General features: G+C 46.0%; 9 protein-coding genes across 9 annotated transcripts; 2 read left to right on the top strand and 7 right to left on the bottom strand.

Moving 5' to 3' along the window:
* Nucleotides 1-479: 479 nt before the first annotated feature.
* Nucleotides 480-2472, bottom strand: T069G_07665 (major facilitator superfamily domain-containing protein; the record flags this gene model as incomplete). The annotated part of the gene is made up of 3 exons (XM_056174875.1): nucleotides 480-1276; nucleotides 1338-2367; nucleotides 2416-2472. 3 exons carry the CDS (start codon nucleotides 2470-2472, stop codon nucleotides 480-482), a joined length of 1884 nt encoding a protein of 627 aa, XP_056028454.1.
* A 2930-nt stretch (nucleotides 2473-5402) lies between these two features.
* T069G_07664 (peptidase family s51 domain-containing protein) lies at nucleotides 5403-6263 on the top strand (the record flags this gene model as incomplete). Its single annotated transcript, XM_056174874.1, has 1 exon — nucleotides 5403-6263. One exon carries the CDS (start codon nucleotides 5403-5405, stop codon nucleotides 6261-6263), a length of 861 nt encoding a protein of 286 aa, XP_056028453.1.
* A 385-nt stretch (nucleotides 6264-6648) lies between these two features.
* T069G_07663 (major facilitator superfamily domain-containing protein) lies at nucleotides 6649-8425 on the bottom strand (the record flags this gene model as incomplete). The annotated part of the gene is made up of 9 exons (XM_056174873.1): nucleotides 6649-7236; nucleotides 7295-7549; nucleotides 7605-7664; nucleotides 7726-7768; nucleotides 7814-7865; nucleotides 7935-8004; nucleotides 8060-8118; nucleotides 8170-8214; nucleotides 8263-8425. 9 exons carry the CDS (start codon nucleotides 8423-8425, stop codon nucleotides 6649-6651), a joined length of 1335 nt encoding a protein of 444 aa, XP_056028452.1.
* Nucleotides 8426-9298: 873 nt separating this feature from the next.
* On the bottom strand, nucleotides 9299-11113 carry T069G_07662 (beta-lactamase domain-containing protein; the record flags this gene model as incomplete). Its single annotated transcript, XM_056174872.1, has 3 exons — nucleotides 9299-10113; nucleotides 10153-10479; nucleotides 10537-11113. 3 exons carry the CDS (start codon nucleotides 11111-11113, stop codon nucleotides 9299-9301), a joined length of 1719 nt encoding a protein of 572 aa, XP_056028451.1.
* An 817-nt stretch (nucleotides 11114-11930) lies between these two features.
* Nucleotides 11931-12687, bottom strand: T069G_07661 (aldehyde dehydrogenase family domain-containing protein; the record flags this gene model as incomplete). The annotated part of the gene is made up of 2 exons (XM_056174871.1): nucleotides 11931-12562; nucleotides 12621-12687. The coding sequence occupies 2 exons, from the start codon at nucleotides 12685-12687 to the stop codon at nucleotides 11931-11933; spliced, it is 699 nt and encodes a 232-aa protein (XP_056028450.1).
* A 287-nt stretch (nucleotides 12688-12974) lies between these two features.
* Nucleotides 12975-13582, bottom strand: T069G_07660 (aldehyde dehydrogenase family domain-containing protein; the record flags this gene model as incomplete). The annotated part of the gene is made up of 3 exons (XM_056174870.1): nucleotides 12975-13318; nucleotides 13379-13466; nucleotides 13532-13582. The coding sequence occupies 3 exons, from the start codon at nucleotides 13580-13582 to the stop codon at nucleotides 12975-12977; spliced, it is 483 nt and encodes a 160-aa protein (XP_056028449.1).
* Nucleotides 13583-14192: 610 nt separating this feature from the next.
* On the top strand, nucleotides 14193-14891 carry T069G_07659 (metallo-beta-lactamase superfamily domain-containing protein; the record flags this gene model as incomplete). The annotated part of the gene is made up of 1 exon (XM_056174869.1): nucleotides 14193-14891. One exon carries the CDS (start codon nucleotides 14193-14195, stop codon nucleotides 14889-14891), a length of 699 nt encoding a protein of 232 aa, XP_056028448.1.
* Nucleotides 14892-15422: 531 nt separating this feature from the next.
* Nucleotides 15423-17015, bottom strand: T069G_07658 (FAD binding domain-containing protein; the record flags this gene model as incomplete). The annotated part of the gene is made up of 2 exons (XM_056174868.1): nucleotides 15423-16858; nucleotides 16919-17015. The coding sequence occupies 2 exons, from the start codon at nucleotides 17013-17015 to the stop codon at nucleotides 15423-15425; spliced, it is 1533 nt and encodes a 510-aa protein (XP_056028447.1).
* Nucleotides 17016-18086: 1071 nt separating this feature from the next.
* T069G_07657 (mitochondrial carrier protein domain-containing protein) lies at nucleotides 18087-19094 on the bottom strand (the record flags this gene model as incomplete). Its single annotated transcript, XM_056174867.1, has 3 exons — nucleotides 18087-18884; nucleotides 18936-19024; nucleotides 19079-19094. 3 exons carry the CDS (start codon nucleotides 19092-19094, stop codon nucleotides 18087-18089), a joined length of 903 nt encoding a protein of 300 aa, XP_056028446.1.
* Nucleotides 19095-19495: the final 401 nt, after the last annotated feature.

Here is a 19495-nt window from a genome sequence, read left to right as displayed (position 1 = left end):
ACTAGCAGTTATAATATAGTTTTAAAATTGATGGTATATACACAGAGATTAAAAATACAGAAACTGTCTGTGCCCTTTGACCTACAAGATGCACTAATGCAGTTAGCCCGGCAGAAGACAAAAGGCACACACTTCAGGTCAGAGCCATCACCACCATAAACAGGAGAAACGCTATTCAAGAGCACACAGTGATTAAATACAGACACGTGAGATATTATATGTTTCCATAGTTTACCACGTCTATACCCAACTGTGCAGGTGTAACTGTTCGCTTACTCTTCAACACTTGTCTTTGGCCAAGTACCTTTAATATTTGTCTATCGTACATATGCTTTGTGTTTCATAAATAACTATCATGTTTTTTTCATCACTCACCTATTACGTAGATCAATCGTTTCGGAAAAGCAACTTCTGCATTTTATCACCTAATGCTTCCAGCTGAGCCTAAGGGTCTAGCTCGTGCAATAACGGGCAGTAGGTCAACTGCTGCCCGCCCAAAAACGGAGAAACGCTTCCTTCTTATTCTTGGGCGGTGGTAAGGGATCTGGGTTACGATCTTTCTCACTTAATGGCAGACCATCATTCCCCACATCAGTGACAGCATTTTGTTGTTTTCCAAGAAAGTAGTTGGTCTGAAAGAAAGCTGCCACAAGAGGGACGAACGCCAGGGCTAGTGCCACGGTAATGCAGTAGTACAGGGCATGGCGATAAGCTGTAATAGCGCCTTGGCGGATGGGATCGTCAAAATCATAAGCAGTGCGCAGAGAACGCATATCGCCGAATAGCTTTTTCACAGTTGCTTCTGGGGTGCCGGCCGGTAAATATTTTCGCAGCTGCTTTGGCATCTGGTTGGACCAAATGACGGCGACAATGGCAGAGCCAATGGCACTGCCAATCTTTGACCATAAAGAAAGTAATGATACTGCGAGGGCAACATCTTGGTGAGGTACGGAAGCTTGCGAGGCAACTCGGGATCCAACAACAGACATCGAGCCACCGATACCAACAAGAATGCTCGACATGACAAGTGCGCCGGTACTTATAGCCGCGAGACGCCCATCCAGCATGATACCGATGCCGATGATTTTGATGCAAAGGCCCACAATCTGAATGAATTTATATCGATGAGTCCAGCGCTGAGCTAGGCCAACGAAGGGACCGGTGATACATAATGCCAATGTCAGAGTATTGCCGTAGTAGACCCAATCTTGATAGCTCCAAGGCTTTGCGACATAGACGTATGAGCTCCAGTAGAGACTACGAATGTTTCCGGCCACTTGAGATGGGTAGTTAGTAACATTGTCGAGTAGAGAGCAGCCTAAGAAAGCAGTACTTACACATGTAGAAAGAGTCGATAACGATCGCCATCACAAACGTTTTGTTGAAAACAAGTCGTCGGGGAGCACTGGGGACACGAGCGAACTTCATCTCAAAAACAATATAGGCAACCAATAAAAGGCCACCTACAATCATCATGGCGATAAGAGATTCATTGCGCCACCCATGTTCAGCATAGGTTTTGAGAGAAAAGGGCAGCAGGAGTAGTGACCACCCAAATCCAAGCAAAACTAGACCAAATGCATCAATCTCTTCCAGATTCATTTTCAATGACTGAGTCCACTGTTGCTTATTGTCGACCACAGGCGCGGTAGTGAGGTCAATAGTCTTCTGCTGACCCTCTTGATCCGCCGTGTTATCAAGAGTACGCCGTGCGGCGTTACTTGACGCGATATTGACCACGCCGTTCTTCTTAGCCATTCTATCCAGCCAAATCAGTGTTGCAACGGCAGGACCTAGGGCAACTGGCATGATTATGGCGAACATGCCGTATCCCCAGCGCCATTGATTGCGCTTCTCTAACGCATCGACTATCTTGCCTGAAAACCAGGTATTGATGATAAAGGGCGTGGAGAGCATAGAGCTGGCAAAGCCACGCCACTCCAGCGGCGTGAGATCAGCAACGATGATATCATTTGTAAGGTCGATACCAGAACCACCAATTGCAACAAACACTTCTCCAACAACATAAGCGGAAATTGTCTTCGATGTGGCGGCAATTATGTAGCCAATGATATAAAACCCCAGTATAAGAAGATATGTGTATGGGCGGGACGTAATATCGGAAATTTTTGCAATAAAAGGCTTCGAGACGGCACTTATGATGCTGGTTGCAATCGACAGGGTTGCCAATACAGAGCTGTGTTGTTTAAAATAAGATGAAGCATCAACGCTGTAATAGGATGTCGTAGAGGAGTCGAGTGAATAAGCCCAGGCACAGACGAGAACTGAACCACCCACGAGCCAGAATAGTTTTCGATTTGATTTCGTCTCTCGATACACGGCTTCCATGCGAGTGACACCCCTAGACTGGACAATATCGCCAGCATTGGCTCCAGGCTTAAGTATATCACTTGCATTGTCCGCGTCAGGGACACCCGCCCCAATTGGAGAAATCTTATCCTCTGTAGACATGATACTGAGGCATGAAGTACATAAAGTATCAATGGAAAAAAAAAAGTAGGAGATATTTAAGAAACAATTGAAAAGGGCGGCAGGCGGCCTTTTACAGTACCGCCTCACCCTGCTCTTTCGGACTCTTGGCATCAAGAACTTTCAAGTTGTTTAATGTGGAACAAGCAAGGGTCATCGTAGTTTATTCTGAGTAGTGTCTGACACCAGTCCCATATTTTTTATCTGATCAGATTGATATGACCGTTATCATTCGTTCAACTTGAACCAGTCGCCTGACCTTATATGGAGCGTAGAGTAGCAGTTATGTACTAAGCAAGAAAAAATTTCTCAAGCTAGGGTCTCGGAAGCGCATGTTTAGCCTATCCGGGCTTGAAGACGTGAGACTAATTTGCCATTTTGGGTATAATTGGGGAGTATACGAGAGAGTTGGTCGGCATGGGAATCGCCTCGGAGTTTTGAAGAGTTTGACAGAAGTCCGTAGTTAGAATTCTTCTCATTTGCTAATACTTGGCCGGTGTGGGATCCAACTCTGTAGACAATCAACGCCGCTAAGTCCCTGTACGATATTTTAACCTTCTTCTAGTTCAAAACTTACCACCATAAGCTATAGTCTCTAACAACAAGCTTATTAACAAGATTGAACTTTCCTCTCGTAGCTTAGCTACTTTATGCGGGCCTTATCTTTCTTCTTAAATTATTGAGGCTCGTAAAAGGTTGCCAGGAAATTTACTGTATCTCTACTTTGAGAATATAACTCATCTACGTAAATGTGATCTATATACTCCGTAGTGAATGTCATAACTTATAAAAGGTGCAGATATTGTCGATTACTTTGCAACCGAATCAAAACCTCTTGATGAACTATGAATGGTTCAATGACGAATTGTCGAATTTTGTGGTCATTAAGCTGCGGAGGGACCGCTATTAATTGTGCAGACCAAGTAGCCTACGATGTTGCACTGGATGATATAACCGCTACGGAACTGGACTACCACTACGATGATATGGCTCTTGTGTTCAAATTGTGCCTCATTATATAATATACTAACCTGCCCGCCGTCATCACGTAGTATATAAAGATTTCCGATTGCTGAACGTTAGAAATAAGATGCTAGATACGGTGATGTGACTGATAGACAGTTTCTCCGTTAAAGCTAGGCAATCTCGGACAACGTGTTATTTCCATATACTACGCACTGGCAAAAGATTTGTGCAATATTTGCGTTGCGTTGTAGTCTTTCCCATCAAGCCATCACCATCTCCCATCAGCTTTGGACGCAGCGGAAAATGGAACGTCGGACCTTGATCAATAATTTATTTGAGAACACAGAAGGGCATTTAAGCGCCAGGGGCCTAAAGAGCACACCACTCTGCAGGGTTTGAGAATGTTTCTAACAAATATCAGTACTTTCAACAAGTTTAACAGATGCGATACTGTGATGAACGCTATTCGATGAATCGTGGCTTGTGTAGATTTGCCTGGGATGGTTGTAGGCTTCGCACCAGCTGTTGTAGCATCACTAAAAATCGCCATACGGACAATTTTTAGCGATTGGTGGAGCCAACGCCGCGGAGCAATATCTAGAAAGCAATCTGGAAATTTTACATATGCGCCCAGTGAGACGGAGTCCTACTGTAGCGGCGGGGAGTGGTGTACTTATCCAATCAAGCTGGATACGACCCTCCAATGTTTCATCTCCTCTCACCTTACAGAGTACTCTAGATCAGTGATGGCTGCCTGCACGACCTTCGATTCAAAGGCCGCTTGTCTGTACCAGAGTTTGGTGTAGAGCTTAACAGTAAGAGTGCTTACTTCTCTCTCTTGTAATGAGAAAAACGAGATGTTTGAACATCAAGAAAAATTGACTTGAGGATGTAGGCGCTAAATGGTGACTTGTGAGGTGAACTCTCAATTCCTCCTCTCTATTACAAACGGCAAGCGAGTTTGCTTATAAAGGGCCTGAAATCTATGATTTTTAGCGGAAAGTGTTGCGTGCTAGTTTTACCTTTTGGCAGGGTGGTTTTTCAGCACTAGACCCCTCCAAGTTCTAAAGCGAGCTTGACATATGGCTAGGTTGATACAATATCCGGGTTGGGCAAACAAATACCTCTACTATTCATGTAACTTAACAAGACTATTTCTTCTGATCAGCGATTGACGCTCCGTGAGACGGAACAATGCTGAGGCGACGGCATCTTGGGGCGTTTTGAACCAATACCCCCATGAATTTCTTGGCAACGATCGTCAGATTACCCCTCCAAACTCGTTAAATGCTCTCATAGATAAGAGCGTGCCTAAGATTACGGGGCTCAGATTGAATTCCGGCGATGCAGTGATTACAAAGTGTGATTATTTCGCCTAGATTCTGAATCGAACATAGCAAATCCCCTCGTAATACCAAAGCGAAGCGAAAATGAAATTATAAGTCTACTCCAAGTCTCGCGGTGAATTATCCCGACTGCGAGATGGATCTCGGGATACGTTTTCGGTGTTTGTAACCCCTCCCATGGCGCCATATCATTTACGAATGCCGAACTAAGCGTCTCATCAAAATAACGAACAACGTGCCCCATACCCAAATAGTTGAAAGAGGCGACACTAATCAGTTGCCAGGTATAGCACATGTATGAAAATGGATCGCTTTAAGTCTAATTCGCTGTTTACTCACACTCGAAGCTGATGGCAGCTTCTTAATCTGAGTGCTTGGCAAACCCATTTATCATTGTAAATTTAGCCGGGCAACAATGTCAACTGCATGATGATGGTGATGTCTACTTTCTAAGAATGATCCACTATGGTGCGATTGTTCAACAAAGCCAAAGGACAAAATATAAATAGGAAGCTTGACACCCAAGGTTTTCATCTAGATCCAAAAGTACACCACTTCTCTGAGAATAGAAAAGCTCATATCAGCATAATCTATCCTACAATGGGTCGCTTCATTGTCCAGTCTATCCTGGCGTTGGCCCTGGCAGCTTCAGCATTGCCTACTGATAACTCGACGCAATATGTTGGCCCCGCGAATGGCAACCTGGTAATTGTTGGCGGCGGCACCCTGGACGATGCTATTCTCCAGAAAGTCATTGATCTTGCTGGAGGCAATGACAGCTCTATCGTCGTCATCCCAACCGCCCAGGGCGATCCAAGCTATGATCAGAATGCCGCCAATGCGGATGATTTCCGTCGACTGGGATCTAAGAGCGTTACTGTTCTGCATACTTATGATCCTGAGGTTGCAAACACCGAGGAATTTGTTCAGCCACTTCTAAACGCCACTGGTGTCTGGTTTGGAGGCGGCCGCCAGTGGCGTTTGGTTGACGCTTATGCAGGAACACTCACCGAACAAAAGATCCGTGCTGTGCTAGATGCCGGTGGCGTCATCGGAGGTTCTTCTGCCGGAGCATCGATCCAAGGAGATTTCCTTGCGCGCGGCGATACAAAGAGCAACAGTCTTATTATCGGGGACCATCAGCAAGGCTTCGCTTATGTGAAAAATGTGGCCATCGACCAGCATGTTCTCGTACGGAATCGTCATTTCGACATGCTCAATGTTCTCAAATACAAGCCTGGGATTCTTGGTATTGCCATTAATGAGAACACGGCCGTCCACGTATCCAAAAACACCGCGGAGATCTTCGGTGCTAGCTATGCCATCATCTACGATGGAACATACTGGTCGCGAGACGGCGGCGATGCGAACCAAATTCCGGATCCTTCGGGACTATTTTATTTCGTGAGGGCAGGAGATGTATATGATCTGGGGCTGCGCAAGGTGGTCCATGCCTCTTAAATGATCTTGTATTGCGTTACGAATATACCTTTCTTATGTTGGGGATCTGTCAGCTGCGACCAATGGTGTGGCATAGAGTATTCTGTCCTACATCGTAGGATACATAGGCCTTCATGCGACAATAGACTACATTCCCGTTTCCAATGACTTTTGGATGAATGATTACCTAGACAACCTTCTCGATCTATCAATTGAAGTCACGAATGTAATTTGTAATGCTCTTTAATAGAAATCCAGGCACACTTATAGATTGCGCACATGATGGCTTTGGCTTTGATCTTGACATAATTTAGTTCATAGAGCATCCTATTAAACCTCCAATGACAGCCAGTGCCCTCCATACCGATACGGAGATTCTTTAGTTTGTTCTTCATCTATAATGCCTCTAAGAGGAGAATCTCCATCGAGGGTCTTTGTCTCCTTGCCAGTCCAACGCCTCACCCACGTTCTGAATCTCCGGCGCGATTTCTTCCCTCGCCTTGTTTTGAGCCCTTAGTCGCCAGCCTATGTAGGTAGCCACAATGGCATTTGCGCATAGATATGCTAGGGCCATTGAATGGCCGACAACAAATCTCGGTCCATCGTTGGATCGATAAAGCTGTGTTCCCATTACGGCTCCTAAATTCCCAATGCTAATTTGCATTGCATTTGCAATTGCTCTTTTAGTTTGTCCTGACACATTAATTGCAGGCCAAGAAAGGACAAGTGCGGTTGATGGATAGATTCCTGCCGCCGCGAAGAATGTGCCCAAGTATGACACCCCCGGCCGTGCAACAGGATCAGTGTTTGCAAGCAAAATGATATATCCAATCGCCGCTGTAAGCGAGGAACCAGCAAGGAAAACGGCCCTTTTCCCCAATTTCTCAGATGCAATAGCGACTACTACTGTTGTGACAAACGCCAGTGCATACGGGGGGATTGTAAGTAGCTGGGCCTTTGCTGCTGTATATCCGAGGTTGCTGATAATGGTTGGCTAAATCCCCATCTCAGTATAAGTAACATTTAGTGGTTTAACATAATTGAGGAAATACCAGAAATAAAGAGAGCGTATAAAGTGGCAAGCTCATTGTATGGAAGCCCAAGCTATAAAGCCAGCAGTTTGGGTCCCGCACTGCTTCTAGTACAGCACTCCAGGTGAATTCTTCTTTGATCATTGCATCGCAGTCCGCCGCCAGCCTAGTCTGGATGAATTCTCTCTCAGGCTTTGTAAGGAACTTTGCAGTATCCGGATAATTCTCGATAAACCAGTACGCTATAGTGGCCACGATGACGGTGGCAATCCCTTCCTAGAAGACGATGTTAATACACATAGATAACCCTAAAAAACGTTGGGGGATGCACAAGAATAAAAATCCATCGCCATCCATTGCTCCAAACAACGCCTGCCATTTTCCCAATTCCCTGCCGATTTGAAGTTCGTTAGCTTCATTCTGTAGCTACCATGAGGCTGTACATCACTGACATATGCTAATATGCCACCAAATGCTCCTGCAAGTGACGCTGCGCTGAAAAACAGAGAAATTCGATACTGTCGCTCTCTCCGCTTGTACCACATTGAGAGATAGAAGACAACGCCCGGAAAAAGTCCACTTTCTGTAACACCTAGAAAGAATCGCGCGACAAGAAAGCCGGAGAGGTTTTGTACTACTCCCAGAAGTGTGGCAACAACACCCCACGCTATTGTCAGTGTTGGGAGCCATAACCGAGGGCTTGTTTTTTTAAGAATGACATTGCAAGGAATCTAATTTCGCATTAACATATTTGCTTTACTGGAACACAATATGATTAGTGCAGACCTCAAAGAGAACATAGCCAATGAAATAAACCGTTAATCCTGTAAGATACTGGTTCCCCGCTGTGATAATGTTAGAAGTGCCAAAGCTGCGAGGGGAGTGTTATGCCGAACTCATATGAAGGTCGCTCACCATGCCCTCTATACGGGCGTTTCCAACTGATATTCTGTTAGTAAAGTAGAAGTGCTATCTTCGTGTAGTCATACCGTTGCTACGATCCAAAAATGAGAGAAGATATAAGACGCCAACCGCTGGTAGAAGCCTCCAATCCAGCTTGCGCAGTAAGGCTCTTTCGTTAACCCCATCTTCTATATCTGTAATTTCGGTTTCTGCATTTTGATCATGCGATTGTTCTTTCGCATCACTCATTTCAAATGATCTTGGAAAAATTAGTGGCAATGGATGTATCGAGTCTCTTCAACGATATGTTGTTTCTTCTGTGTGATAAGCCGTAAACACTTAGTCTTATATATAGGAGCGATAAAGCCCTGGGCGTCATCATATATTTTGTCATATGCTTTATCTTTATTGGGCCCTAATTTCTCACATTGTATTATACAATCTCTTAGTTATGCAGTATGATTTTCGTGATTCCGGGCCAAGATCGCGTCAAACTTCGAGCCAGCACGCCATCGTGGGGAAGACACCCCGCCCATATCTGAATGGCCTATCAAACCATGTCCTGGTTCTTATAAAATCTTCACACATTCTTACTGATCGGTATCCCGGACAATCATGATTCAATCAATAGTATTGGCAATTGAGTCTACTTATAATCATCGGCTCATGATATTTTGTACTCGCTAAATTTTCCACGGGGGCGCATACGCAATTAATGTTTATTACTGGACCAAAAACACAAATCTGATTCATCCCATTCGCATCGGCACCGAAATAACTGTTCAAGTCTGCCGCAGGCTTCGGGGGTCACATGCCTAAACCGAACAATTACACGGATATTAATAGAACACCCTTCCCTCCTCTTTCTACATCTATGCATCTGTCATTTGTATCTTGCACTCTTCACACTTGATTTGTGTAACTGTTCATGATCTTGATTAATCGTACGTTAACGATGAAGCCGACACACGATGCGACTGTCAATCTAATACTGCAATGATATTTCGTGTGTAACTGCTTCTATATGTGATAAAACGTGACGAATAAACCTCTTCCCCTATCAGCTCTGTGGATGACATTAAACAATAATGTGTAACCTCGAGAATATGTATGCACTTGACGCTACTTACGCTCCTTCGTCAATTTCACTCGAAGGGCAGACGGACTCACTGCATTCACAGTGCCATCTTTCGCCACATCGAAAATAAACAGAGTCGTTGCTATTCCGCCATATGCAGTAGAATCAACACCCACCCAATCTGCCAAAGGAAAATCTGTGAAGAGTTTGTTCTCTGTTGCTGGGCTGATCTTGGGCGCATCGAGATCGGTAACAAATCGGAAGGCCACCTTTCCGTGTGCAGAGTCTGAAATGGAAGGTAGGAGTCGCCAAGGACCTGGACCTGTGGTGGGAGTAAGTGATTCGAGAACATCTGTTCCATTACTAATCCAAGATGAGATCACAAGACCAGGCGCTGCAGTTGTGCTTTGGTTGACAGTCAGAGTAAGGGAGGAGTTCAAGCTGCAGTCCTCAGAGTAGTAGAAACCTGCAAATCGATGCTCGGCCTCGGCGGCCGCCTGCGCTGCAAGAGATGGGATCAACGAGTTAATTATAATATCCATAAGTGCAGACAGGGTTAAGAATCGCGTGATTTGTGAGCTAGAGGAAAGGATAGTGAAGCCCGCATCATAGTCTGGCAGGAGGACGAAGTAGGCACTGTAATCACCAGAGTCCCCGGATTTTGTGTAGAGGTCTGTGATAACTCCTGATGGATGAGTATAGCGGTGAATTTCCCATGGGCGGCCAACAGATTGCCTCAGATCGGCGGTATGTGAGAAGGGTTTCAGCCACCGACGAGTCTGGTCAGATGGTAATAGAGTGGAATTTAGAATACCAACGCCGAATTTCGCCATATCATTGATAGTTGACAGAACGGCACCTGAAGTGATATAAACCCCAGATTCAACGTCAAAGTTACTGATGTCGCCGGGAATCACAGATCGATGCCACTCGGACTTGGGAGGAGTGACGGCGCTGGAGGATGCCATATCGAGAGGCTCAAAAATGTCTTCATCGAACATTTTCTCAAAACTCTTTCCAGTAATATTCTCAATGGCGAGGCCCAGAAGAGAGAATCCATTATTGGCATATCCAGGCGTTGTGTAGGGTAAAAAGCTTGGTGCTCTTGCCTCGCTGCTCTCTATGTATGGAACAGGTGGACAACTTGATGCATTTGAGAACAAACACGGTGAATATACAAACGTGTTATTCCGACTGATTGGTGGGAGACCCAACTTCACCGGATCTGGGTTCAGAGGCACTCCGGCTAATGACTGAATGAATGCTTGAAATGCGAGATCACTTGTGTCCGGGAATCCATCTCGCGGGACGCCCGCAATCTGAGCTGCAAGAGCATTTGGAGTGACCTTATCCCATTCCGCAGTGTATACAGGATCTTTATCCCCATTCTTTTTCTTGGAAAACTCCTTAAGAGGAGATAGAATCTCTGTAAGAGGGCGATTCCAGTCACTATCATTCAGCTCAAGTAAGCCTGTAAGAACTGTGAGGACCTTGGTGACGCTTGCAACGCGGTAGATGGTATTCGCATCAACTTTGTGGGTACCATTGGGGGCGCTTGCAATTTCCGGAGCTGTATAATGGTACTGTAATTTCGTGGCTGCAGGATCGTGAAGCGAGAATAATCCGAGTGAGAAGGTAAGGTTGGTTATGCTTGACAATGGCTTGGGAAGCGTTTTCCATTTGCCATCCTTGAGGTACGTGTCCAGAGTTGAGGTGAGGTTTGTGAAGCTAGCGGCAACGAGACTATGACGACTAGTAAGATCAATTGGCATTGGATAGCTTGGTCCCAAGGTGTCCGCAAATATTGGCGTTAGCCAAAACGCGTGAAGAAAGATGACAATACTGCAAGTGAAATGCATATTGAAGATCTAAGGCAAAGATGTAAGTGTTAATGTCTTATTAGCTACCAGTATAGAACTCAGGAGAAAAGGACCCTATATATATACAAATAAGTATCATATTTACACGATGTATGCGCGACGCATCAATACCTCACAATACCAGACTCTCATGGCGCTGCATCATCCCCAAATCTCCTTGTGCTTAATTTAGACGTATGACGCGCTAAGGCTACAAACATCCAAGTATTGATTTGAAGCCATCCCATGGGGTGGGGCGATCCTTTGATGAACCTGGGCTAACTTGATATAGCCCGATGTGCCGCTGTAATTGATGTCAAACTCCAGTTGATGGGATTGAAGCCTTATGCCGCTTGTTACGTGGGCCAAGATGAACACGCCCTCTAGTATAATTGGTACACCGCCCCAATCGGAAGGATTGCATTTTATTCAACCGGAGGAAGACTGCCTAGCATCAAGGCTTAAACTGAAGGATTAGCACATAGCCTCGGTGATTTTGTTCGATCGCTGATCACCTAACTTCATGCTTATGACGAGCTCGTGCCATGGACGTCGTCGGTCACCATGCCTAGTTCTTTTGCTGCATCATGAGGTGTATATGACATTCGATAAGCAAAGGATGGTTGAATCTTTACAATATTGGCTAGCAACTTGCGAAGAGAAGCATAGTGGTGATACAGTCAAGGTGACGCTAGATCCAGCTAACAGCCTCACCAAGTTTTTCTATTGCATAATATTACATGAAGCCCTATGCGGCCATGGTACATAATATATACAAGTTGGTGACGTGTTTGCTTTCTTCATTGTGGCTACCACGTCATATTCCTACTGTGATGCTCTTCACGTTAGTGTAATCTTCAACGCCAAATTTGGATCCTTCTCGGCCAATGCCGCTCTCCTTGACGCCTCCAAATGGTTGTTCGCAGGCACTGACAAGCCCCACGCGTACTCCGACCATGCCTGTGTCCAGAGCCTCAGCTACACGCCAAAGTCTCGATATATTCTCAGTGTAAAAGTATGAGGCCAGCCCGCTTTCGTACGTGTTTGCCAGTCTCAAGACTTCTTCTTCGCTGTCAAACGGAACCAATGGAGCCAATGGGCCAAATGTCTCCTCGCTACCGAATCGCATCGTCTCTGCGTTACAGTCTAGTAGAATTGTTGGAGGGAAAAAATTTGGCCCTTGGTTTTCCGTATTGGAAGTTTTGTCAAAGACCGTCGCTCCATTTGCGAGCGCATCTTCCAAATGCTTCTGGACCTTTTCAAGTCCTCTGGACGAATACAGTGGCCCAAAATTCACCTTCGGATCCCAGACCGAACCATAAACAAAGGTCTTCTGCTGCGTCGCGTTTAGCTTTTCTGCGAATTCGCTCATGATGGAGCGGTGCACAAAGACGCGGTTCACGCATACGCACGTCTGTCCCGAAGATCTGAACTTGGATGAAATCAGACCTGCCAACTGGTTAGTCAGAGTGTTATAAACGAGTGTCTGCGTTTGCTTGGTACTAACCGTCAACCGCTTTCTGGATGTCGGCGTCTTCAAACACGATGAATGGTGCGTTGCCTCCAAGCTCCATGCTGGTTTTCTTCAACGATTTCCCACATTCTCCGTTGAGAAATTTTCCCACGGCAGTAGAGCCTGTGAAGCTTAGGTGACGAACCAGCTTATTACGACACAATTCATTACCTATGGAGGGTGAGGAAGCGGCATCCCCCGTGACAATATTGAGAGTACCAGCTGGATAACCAACGCGTTCGAAGAGCTTTGCAATAGCAATGGCACACATTGGGGTCTCCGGAGCTGGCTTGAGCACGACAGTACAACCAGCCGCAATGGCGGCCCCAACCTTGCGTAGGATCATGGCTATAGGGGAATTCCAAGGCGTAATGGCAGCCACCACTCCCTGGGGCTCTCGAGTTGTAAAAATTCTTCAATCTCCCCCTCAAACCACTCCAAGAAGCTCAGGCCATAGTCAACAGTGACGTATGACTCGGTGATCGGTTTGCCCAATTCGAGTGTGCAGATGGCAGCCAAATCGTCTCGGTTTTCCTTTACAACGGTAATCCATTGATGTAAAAGTTGCCTTCGCTTCCGATGACTAAACTCTTTATAGGTGAGAAAGGCAGTTTGCGCCGCATCAATAGCTTTATGAACCTCCACACCGGTAAGATTGGCAACGCGAAAGATGACCACGTTGTCTTCAGGATCTATTTATGTGCCGAGATTATTTTAGCTTCGAAGAGTTACAGATGGGTACGTGAACTGACCAAAGACTGGAAAAGTAGCTCCGGACTCGGCCGGCAACCATTTACCTTCAATGTAGGCTCTGTTATCAAGTAGGGACACATCCTTGAACTGTTACGTATTTTTGGTTAACAACCATATTAAATGAAAGCCAATCTCAGCAGATTAATTCTCACTTGATATGGGATGTTTTTCAACAGTACGTTTGATCCCGACGTGAAAGCCATAATTGGTGGTGATGATTAACTAATGAGTCCTGTGTGGAATGCCAGCGTGTTGAGTGCGTCTGGGTGGTTAAAATATGTAAGATACCTCAGCGTAATAGTACTCTGTGGGGTAAAGCATTTTAATAAACGAGCAGAAAGTGAAGCAGGATATTTAGACGGAATTTGCAGTCCGGAGAAATGAAGTATTGTTTGCGCTCGGAATGTGAGTCTCCGTTAGTGTATGGCGATATAAAGAACTACCAGCCAACCCAATGCCGACAGCTTGACCCCGCTTCGAACAGTCTCGCTCCGAGACCACTTCCAAGCTCTACTCAGCTATGAGCTCGCTGTATAAGCGGTAAAATATCTCCCATTGCGTTAAACAACGGCATATTCGAGCTTCACAGAGCGCTGTGCAATTTTCGATTTAGAAGCAAACATGGCGACGGCAGATAGTCACGATCAGCTAGTTGCGCCGTCTGTTGTAAGTCTGCACAGACTTGAGGGTGGATTTCTGCATCTTCCAATGCGGTTTTTTGTACAAGGAGCGAATACCGATGAAGTCCGCCGCGTTCCTTGCATGGCTTGGTTGATAGAAAACCATAATTTGAAGAAAAAAGTCCTATTCGATATGGGACTCCGGAAAGACGTTGAAAGCTACACTCCAGCTGTTTTCCGTCGTATGCAGACAACTGTCAAGGCCGAGGTTCCAGAGGACATTTATGATAGTCTTGGGAAAATGCAAATAGATCCTCAATCCGATGTGGACTCTGTCATCTTCTCGCATTTACACTACGATCATGTTGGAGATCCATCCAGGATGGGATCCCAGACATCCTTTGTTCTTGGGCCTGGAGCAAGTGATCTTATCAAAGGCCCGGGGGCATATCCCGAGAACCCGAATTCTCATTACGATTCTAACCTGATCACCAAGGGTCGCATATTGAACCTACCATCGGCCGATAGTAGTTCATGGGTCGCCTTTGGACCGTTTCCCAAAACATATGATTACTTTCATGACGGCTCTCTGCTCATCGTTCTTGCTCCTGGCCACTGCCCAGGGCATATCAATGCACTTCTCAGGATTGAGTTTGATCGCTGGGTCTATTTAGCGGGTGACACAGCCCATGATCGGAGATTACTTGATGGCACGAAACAAATAGCTGACTACTGGGACGATGACACTGGAGGTTTCAAGTGCGCTCACATTGACAAAAACGAAGCGATCATACATATACAACGCGTCCGGGAGCTAAAGAATTATATTAATGTGGAAGTTATATTGTCTCACGATGGAGATTGGCTAAACTCCAATGAGCACCGTTTTTAGCATCTCGACGCTCTATAGGAGGATGGGATGTATGGAGGTATGAGATTACCACACAATGACTCTACGGCAGTCAAGCCCTTGATAGCACCTATGTCTTATATTATATTTTTCAGCCCTCTATAAGCGTACTGCTTCTATTCATGAGACATGTCGCAATTGTTCACCGTGTAATTAATGGCCATTTGCGAGCTTGAGTTGCATATCAATGCAGTATTCGCAATATCAAAACATTATATTTGCGACTTGGCGCTTAAGACTTGACTTGAAAGGGTGCACTTGTAACTAAAGCGGCAAATTAATGTCGAAGTTTTCATTCTTATATGATTTGAGTATTTATTTTCCGATGTTGTGATATGACACCTACGGCAATTATTACGAGGTATTGACCGTTGCGTCGCAGCATACCTTTCTCAAGATTGGTAACCTCTAGCGATTTCTAGAGAGAGAGAACTCAGCCAAATATTCTAAGCTCTTTTATCCCTTCGATAATCACTGACGCAAAGCACTGTATCTCCAATCCTCTACGGTTCTCTACAGTCTCGACAGTAGTTGGATATCTTCATTCCATGCTTTGGATGCAGCTGCAGCGGCTTTACCAGCTCTTCTGCCAAACACACTTCCAGAAGTAAGACCGGAACCCCCAGGATAATTACCATAAAACAAACCACCCAGCATCTCGCCCGCACAGTAGAGTCCCGGGATCACGGAGTTCGATGTCGACGAAATCACTCCTGCAGTCTTGGGATCCACGGCAAGGCCTCCAAAAGTGAAAGTAACACCGCATGTTACTTTGACAGCCATAAATGGGCCTTTGATGAGAGGGACAGCCCAATTAGACTTGGCCAAGGAAAGACGTTTGGTCTTGGATTGGGTAGAGAGCCCGTCTTTCACAGCCGGATCCCACTTTTTAGAAGGGTTCTCTCTTTGAAAAGCAACTGCGGCATCATTATATTCCGTGATTGTTTCCACAAATTTGCCTGGGTTTGTCAATCCATGCTTCGCACACTTTTGGGCTAGCTCTGACAGTGACGAGGCCATGATCCTTTCCACGCGGCCCTCTCGATACTCCTCATCTCGAAGCCAGGGTATCATTTGGGAATCCCAAACTTGAAACGCTGTATGACCTGGTTGAGCAAGGATAGCCTTGCCGAATATCGCGTATGTGTAATTCCTTAGGTCGATACCCTCATCCACAAAACGATCTCCTTCAGTATTAAGCATTAAGCCCAGAGGATAACCTGATTTGGTAAACTCGTTTGAGATGAGTCTATCACCTTCATGTGGAGGGGCATTGTCGTCCCAAGCGACAGAGTGGCAGCCAGACCAGTTGCCTGCTTGCTTAGCAGACGCGTCTCGGATGGCCATTTCTAGACATGTGCCTGTATTGTACGGCGTCCCGCGCACTTTTGCCAGGTCCCAGTTGGGGCCAAGATACTGGGCCCTCATCCGAGAATTGGCCTCAAATCCGCCTGCTGCCAAAATGACTGCAGTAGCTCGGATCTCCTGCTCGATACCATCAGCAGTCTGCACGAAAACAGACCGGACAGAACCAGTTCGTGCGTCAACTACCAAACGTTTAGCAGCCGTGGAAAAGACAACGTGTATTCCAAGTGTATTCGCGGCTCGTCGGAGATCTTCAATCAAGCCTTTGCCTCCATCTTGTGTCTTCAGTGATAGACCGCCCCAGAATTTGAACCGGCCGTCAACTTCATAAGCCTGTCGGTTGAAAGGAAGTTGAAACCGCACACCATGTTTAGCAAGCCACTTGACTGCAGCGTTTGACTCGTGCACAAGGATTTGGGACAGCTCGGGATCAGACCGACCGCTGCAGATACGATGAATATCCTGCGTGAAATCGTCGGCGGTGTAGGCTTTCATGTCAATTTTCTTTGCCATGACTTTGTCCACATTGTTCACAATTGGAAGCAGGTCATCCAGACCATAGTAAACGGTTCTAAATGCGCCGGCTGTGAAGTATGAGTTTCCTCCGGCCCAATGCTCGGGGCATGCGTCGATAAGCATCACACGTTTAGCCCCGGACTCTGCTGCCGAGATGGCAGCGCTGAACCCAGCATTGCCGCCGCCCACAACAAGGACGTCGACTTCCTTCAACAGTAGACCCATTGGTATATGGATGATTCGATGATTCAATGGTCAAGTTGACGGCTGAATGCGACAGCGTAATGGTGATAGTGAAGATGAAGATATGCGGGGATCTTGTGATGATGTAGAGAGCGGCGGTGAAGAATGCATCTGGTGCAGGTCTTCTTTAAGAGGTTTTAAGATGGACTTGAATCATTTCACAGACCAAGCTTTACTTCCTAGTTTATATCACACCGGGAGGCTGATCTCTATTCATGAGAGCAGCCTGTCCTGGATTCCATGTGCCCAAGCTTTACCATCGGGCCATGAGTCTCCGAGAGCATCGACAAAAAGCGGATATTGCCTTGTTGTTCCCCACAGATGTAGTCGAATTCCCGCATAAAAAAATGGTGACTAGCTTCGGAGCAAGGTATTCCGTCATTGCCAATCGAGAGAGCGCAGCTTGAGAAAGTAAACATTAAGAATCGACTCGACGTAAGAAAAACAAGACTCTCCCTTGAGCAAATATGGGCCCCACCGCGGGGTATCAAAGCACAACCCCTCGTTGTTTAAGTCAAAATGGAGGAAATCTCACAAACTGAAGATTTGCGGGGAGATGCTGTAGCCTTCAGATCCATACGCACCATCCCGTGGGTATTGATTCACCGAATAGGTCCCTCGAAGTTGTGAGCCATTAAACCTAGAGAATTTGAGCTGGCCTAGATTGAAGCCTTCGGTCTTTTCCTTATCAGACGGAAGATGTAACTTTACCCCTCTATTCATTCCTTCATTCATGTACTGTTGAGGCTATATCTTTATTGAGTAGTAATATGAGCCCCCCCAAAAATTATATCGATGAGATTTATGTTGCACATTTGCTGAATCATGGAGTTATAATACCGGCTTTATACCACTCCACTAACATACTCACAACGCTGACACTCATCCTCCTTGCAGCCGTGCAGTGATTACTTCTAGCTCTCCGTCGAGCCGCCCTTACCCCTCCACCCAAGCTGTAATAGTGACAATGACAAGCCATCAACCCTGTAGCTGCGTGGGGTGTAAGCCAGCATGAATCTCTGAGAATTAAGACTATCGCTTGATAACAATGTTCTATAGAGTCTTACGCTGTTCATGTAGAACAGCCTCTATCATTTCGCGAGTATTTTCATATACAGTAAATACTATTCCACCGCTCAGAAGAAGGCGTCCAAGTCTCATTGTACTACCGCGCCACAGTCCCCTGAATCCATAGTCACTGATGATACTCCGAGCAGCGGCGATCGTCCCCGAGCTTTTCAGTGCTTGTGACCGCGTCTTAATGGAGTCAAATGGTTGAGTTGCATAAACCGTAAACGTACCAGCAGCTGCACCCATGGCAAAAGCCGTCAACGAGTTGTTCTCCATGCCATACTTTTGGCCTATGTGCTTGAGTGTGCTGTAGCTACCCATTCGCGCAGCCGAGGTCATCGACTGTTTTAGAGTTGTTGGTAACAGACCATTAAACAGTCCTCTGATCCCTTGCAGACGAAATATTACTTGCACCGCATGTAGACCGCCCCTCAATTGCTTCTTGCCCGTTTTTGCATCGTCAATCAACACTGTCTTAATGCGCTCGCTCGGCGTAACGGCTAGCAAGCTCTCGGCAGCACCAGCTCCCATGCCGGCCAAAACGTTATGCATGAGAACCGAATCACTGGGCACCACGTTTGTGAGCTGTAGCTTTATGTTCTCGAAGAAGAAAAAGCGCACTCCACACTTCAACATGGTACCCAACACCAGTGAACTGCATCCTGTGTACAATGCAGTGACTCCTTGCGTGCGAATCAATTGCCTTAGAACAACTAAAGGGCTGCTTGAGATACGAGTGTTTTGCAGTTGCATGCTTGTCTTTGCAAACTCAAATGGATACTATGCCGCTGTCAATCGTCCGTCTCGACATCCGTCTACCGATCAACTAACTGTAACGAGACACTCTACGCCGCCAGCAAATGACCCAGACACAAAGGAAATTGCTGGGGTAGATCCCCGCTTGGATGTTGTGTTTGCACCTGCCTAATAGGAAATTAACAGAAATCGACGCCGAATACCTTAGTTAAGTATACCTGCTTCATAGCTCATCGCTATGGTTATGATGCGGTTTCTTGAGTGGTTCACAAAATAGGAAGAAAAGGTAATGGGTTCAAATAATTAAATAACCAAGGCGTTGATTCTACGAACGAAGTATAAAATCACCTACTCAAATTTAGGAATAGGCCCGCATCCTATGGCACGGGAAGACATGTTCCGTCGTTGAGATACCATACCAACAAACCGCGTCAACGGGCAGGCTCGGTAATCCGCCGCTTCGAAGAGCAAGATAACACATCCATGTAATACCTCTCAATTCAACAGTTTTATCTTCTCAGCGATATTTAGTGCGAGGAATTGGCGCCCTTGAATCACCGATTACAGCTTCGGCAGTTTTGGATCCGCAGCCGTCCAAGATGGAAATACCAATACAGTTGACAACTGCTGACGCA

Source organism: Trichoderma breve, chromosome 4, assembly GCF_028502605.1.
Source record: "Trichoderma breve strain T069 chromosome 4, whole genome shotgun sequence".
Taxonomy (NCBI): Eukaryota; Fungi; Ascomycota; class Sordariomycetes; order Hypocreales; family Hypocreaceae; genus Trichoderma; species Trichoderma breve.
Note: the sequence above shows the minus strand (reverse complement) of the source record. Positions and strands in the feature narration are given on the sequence as shown.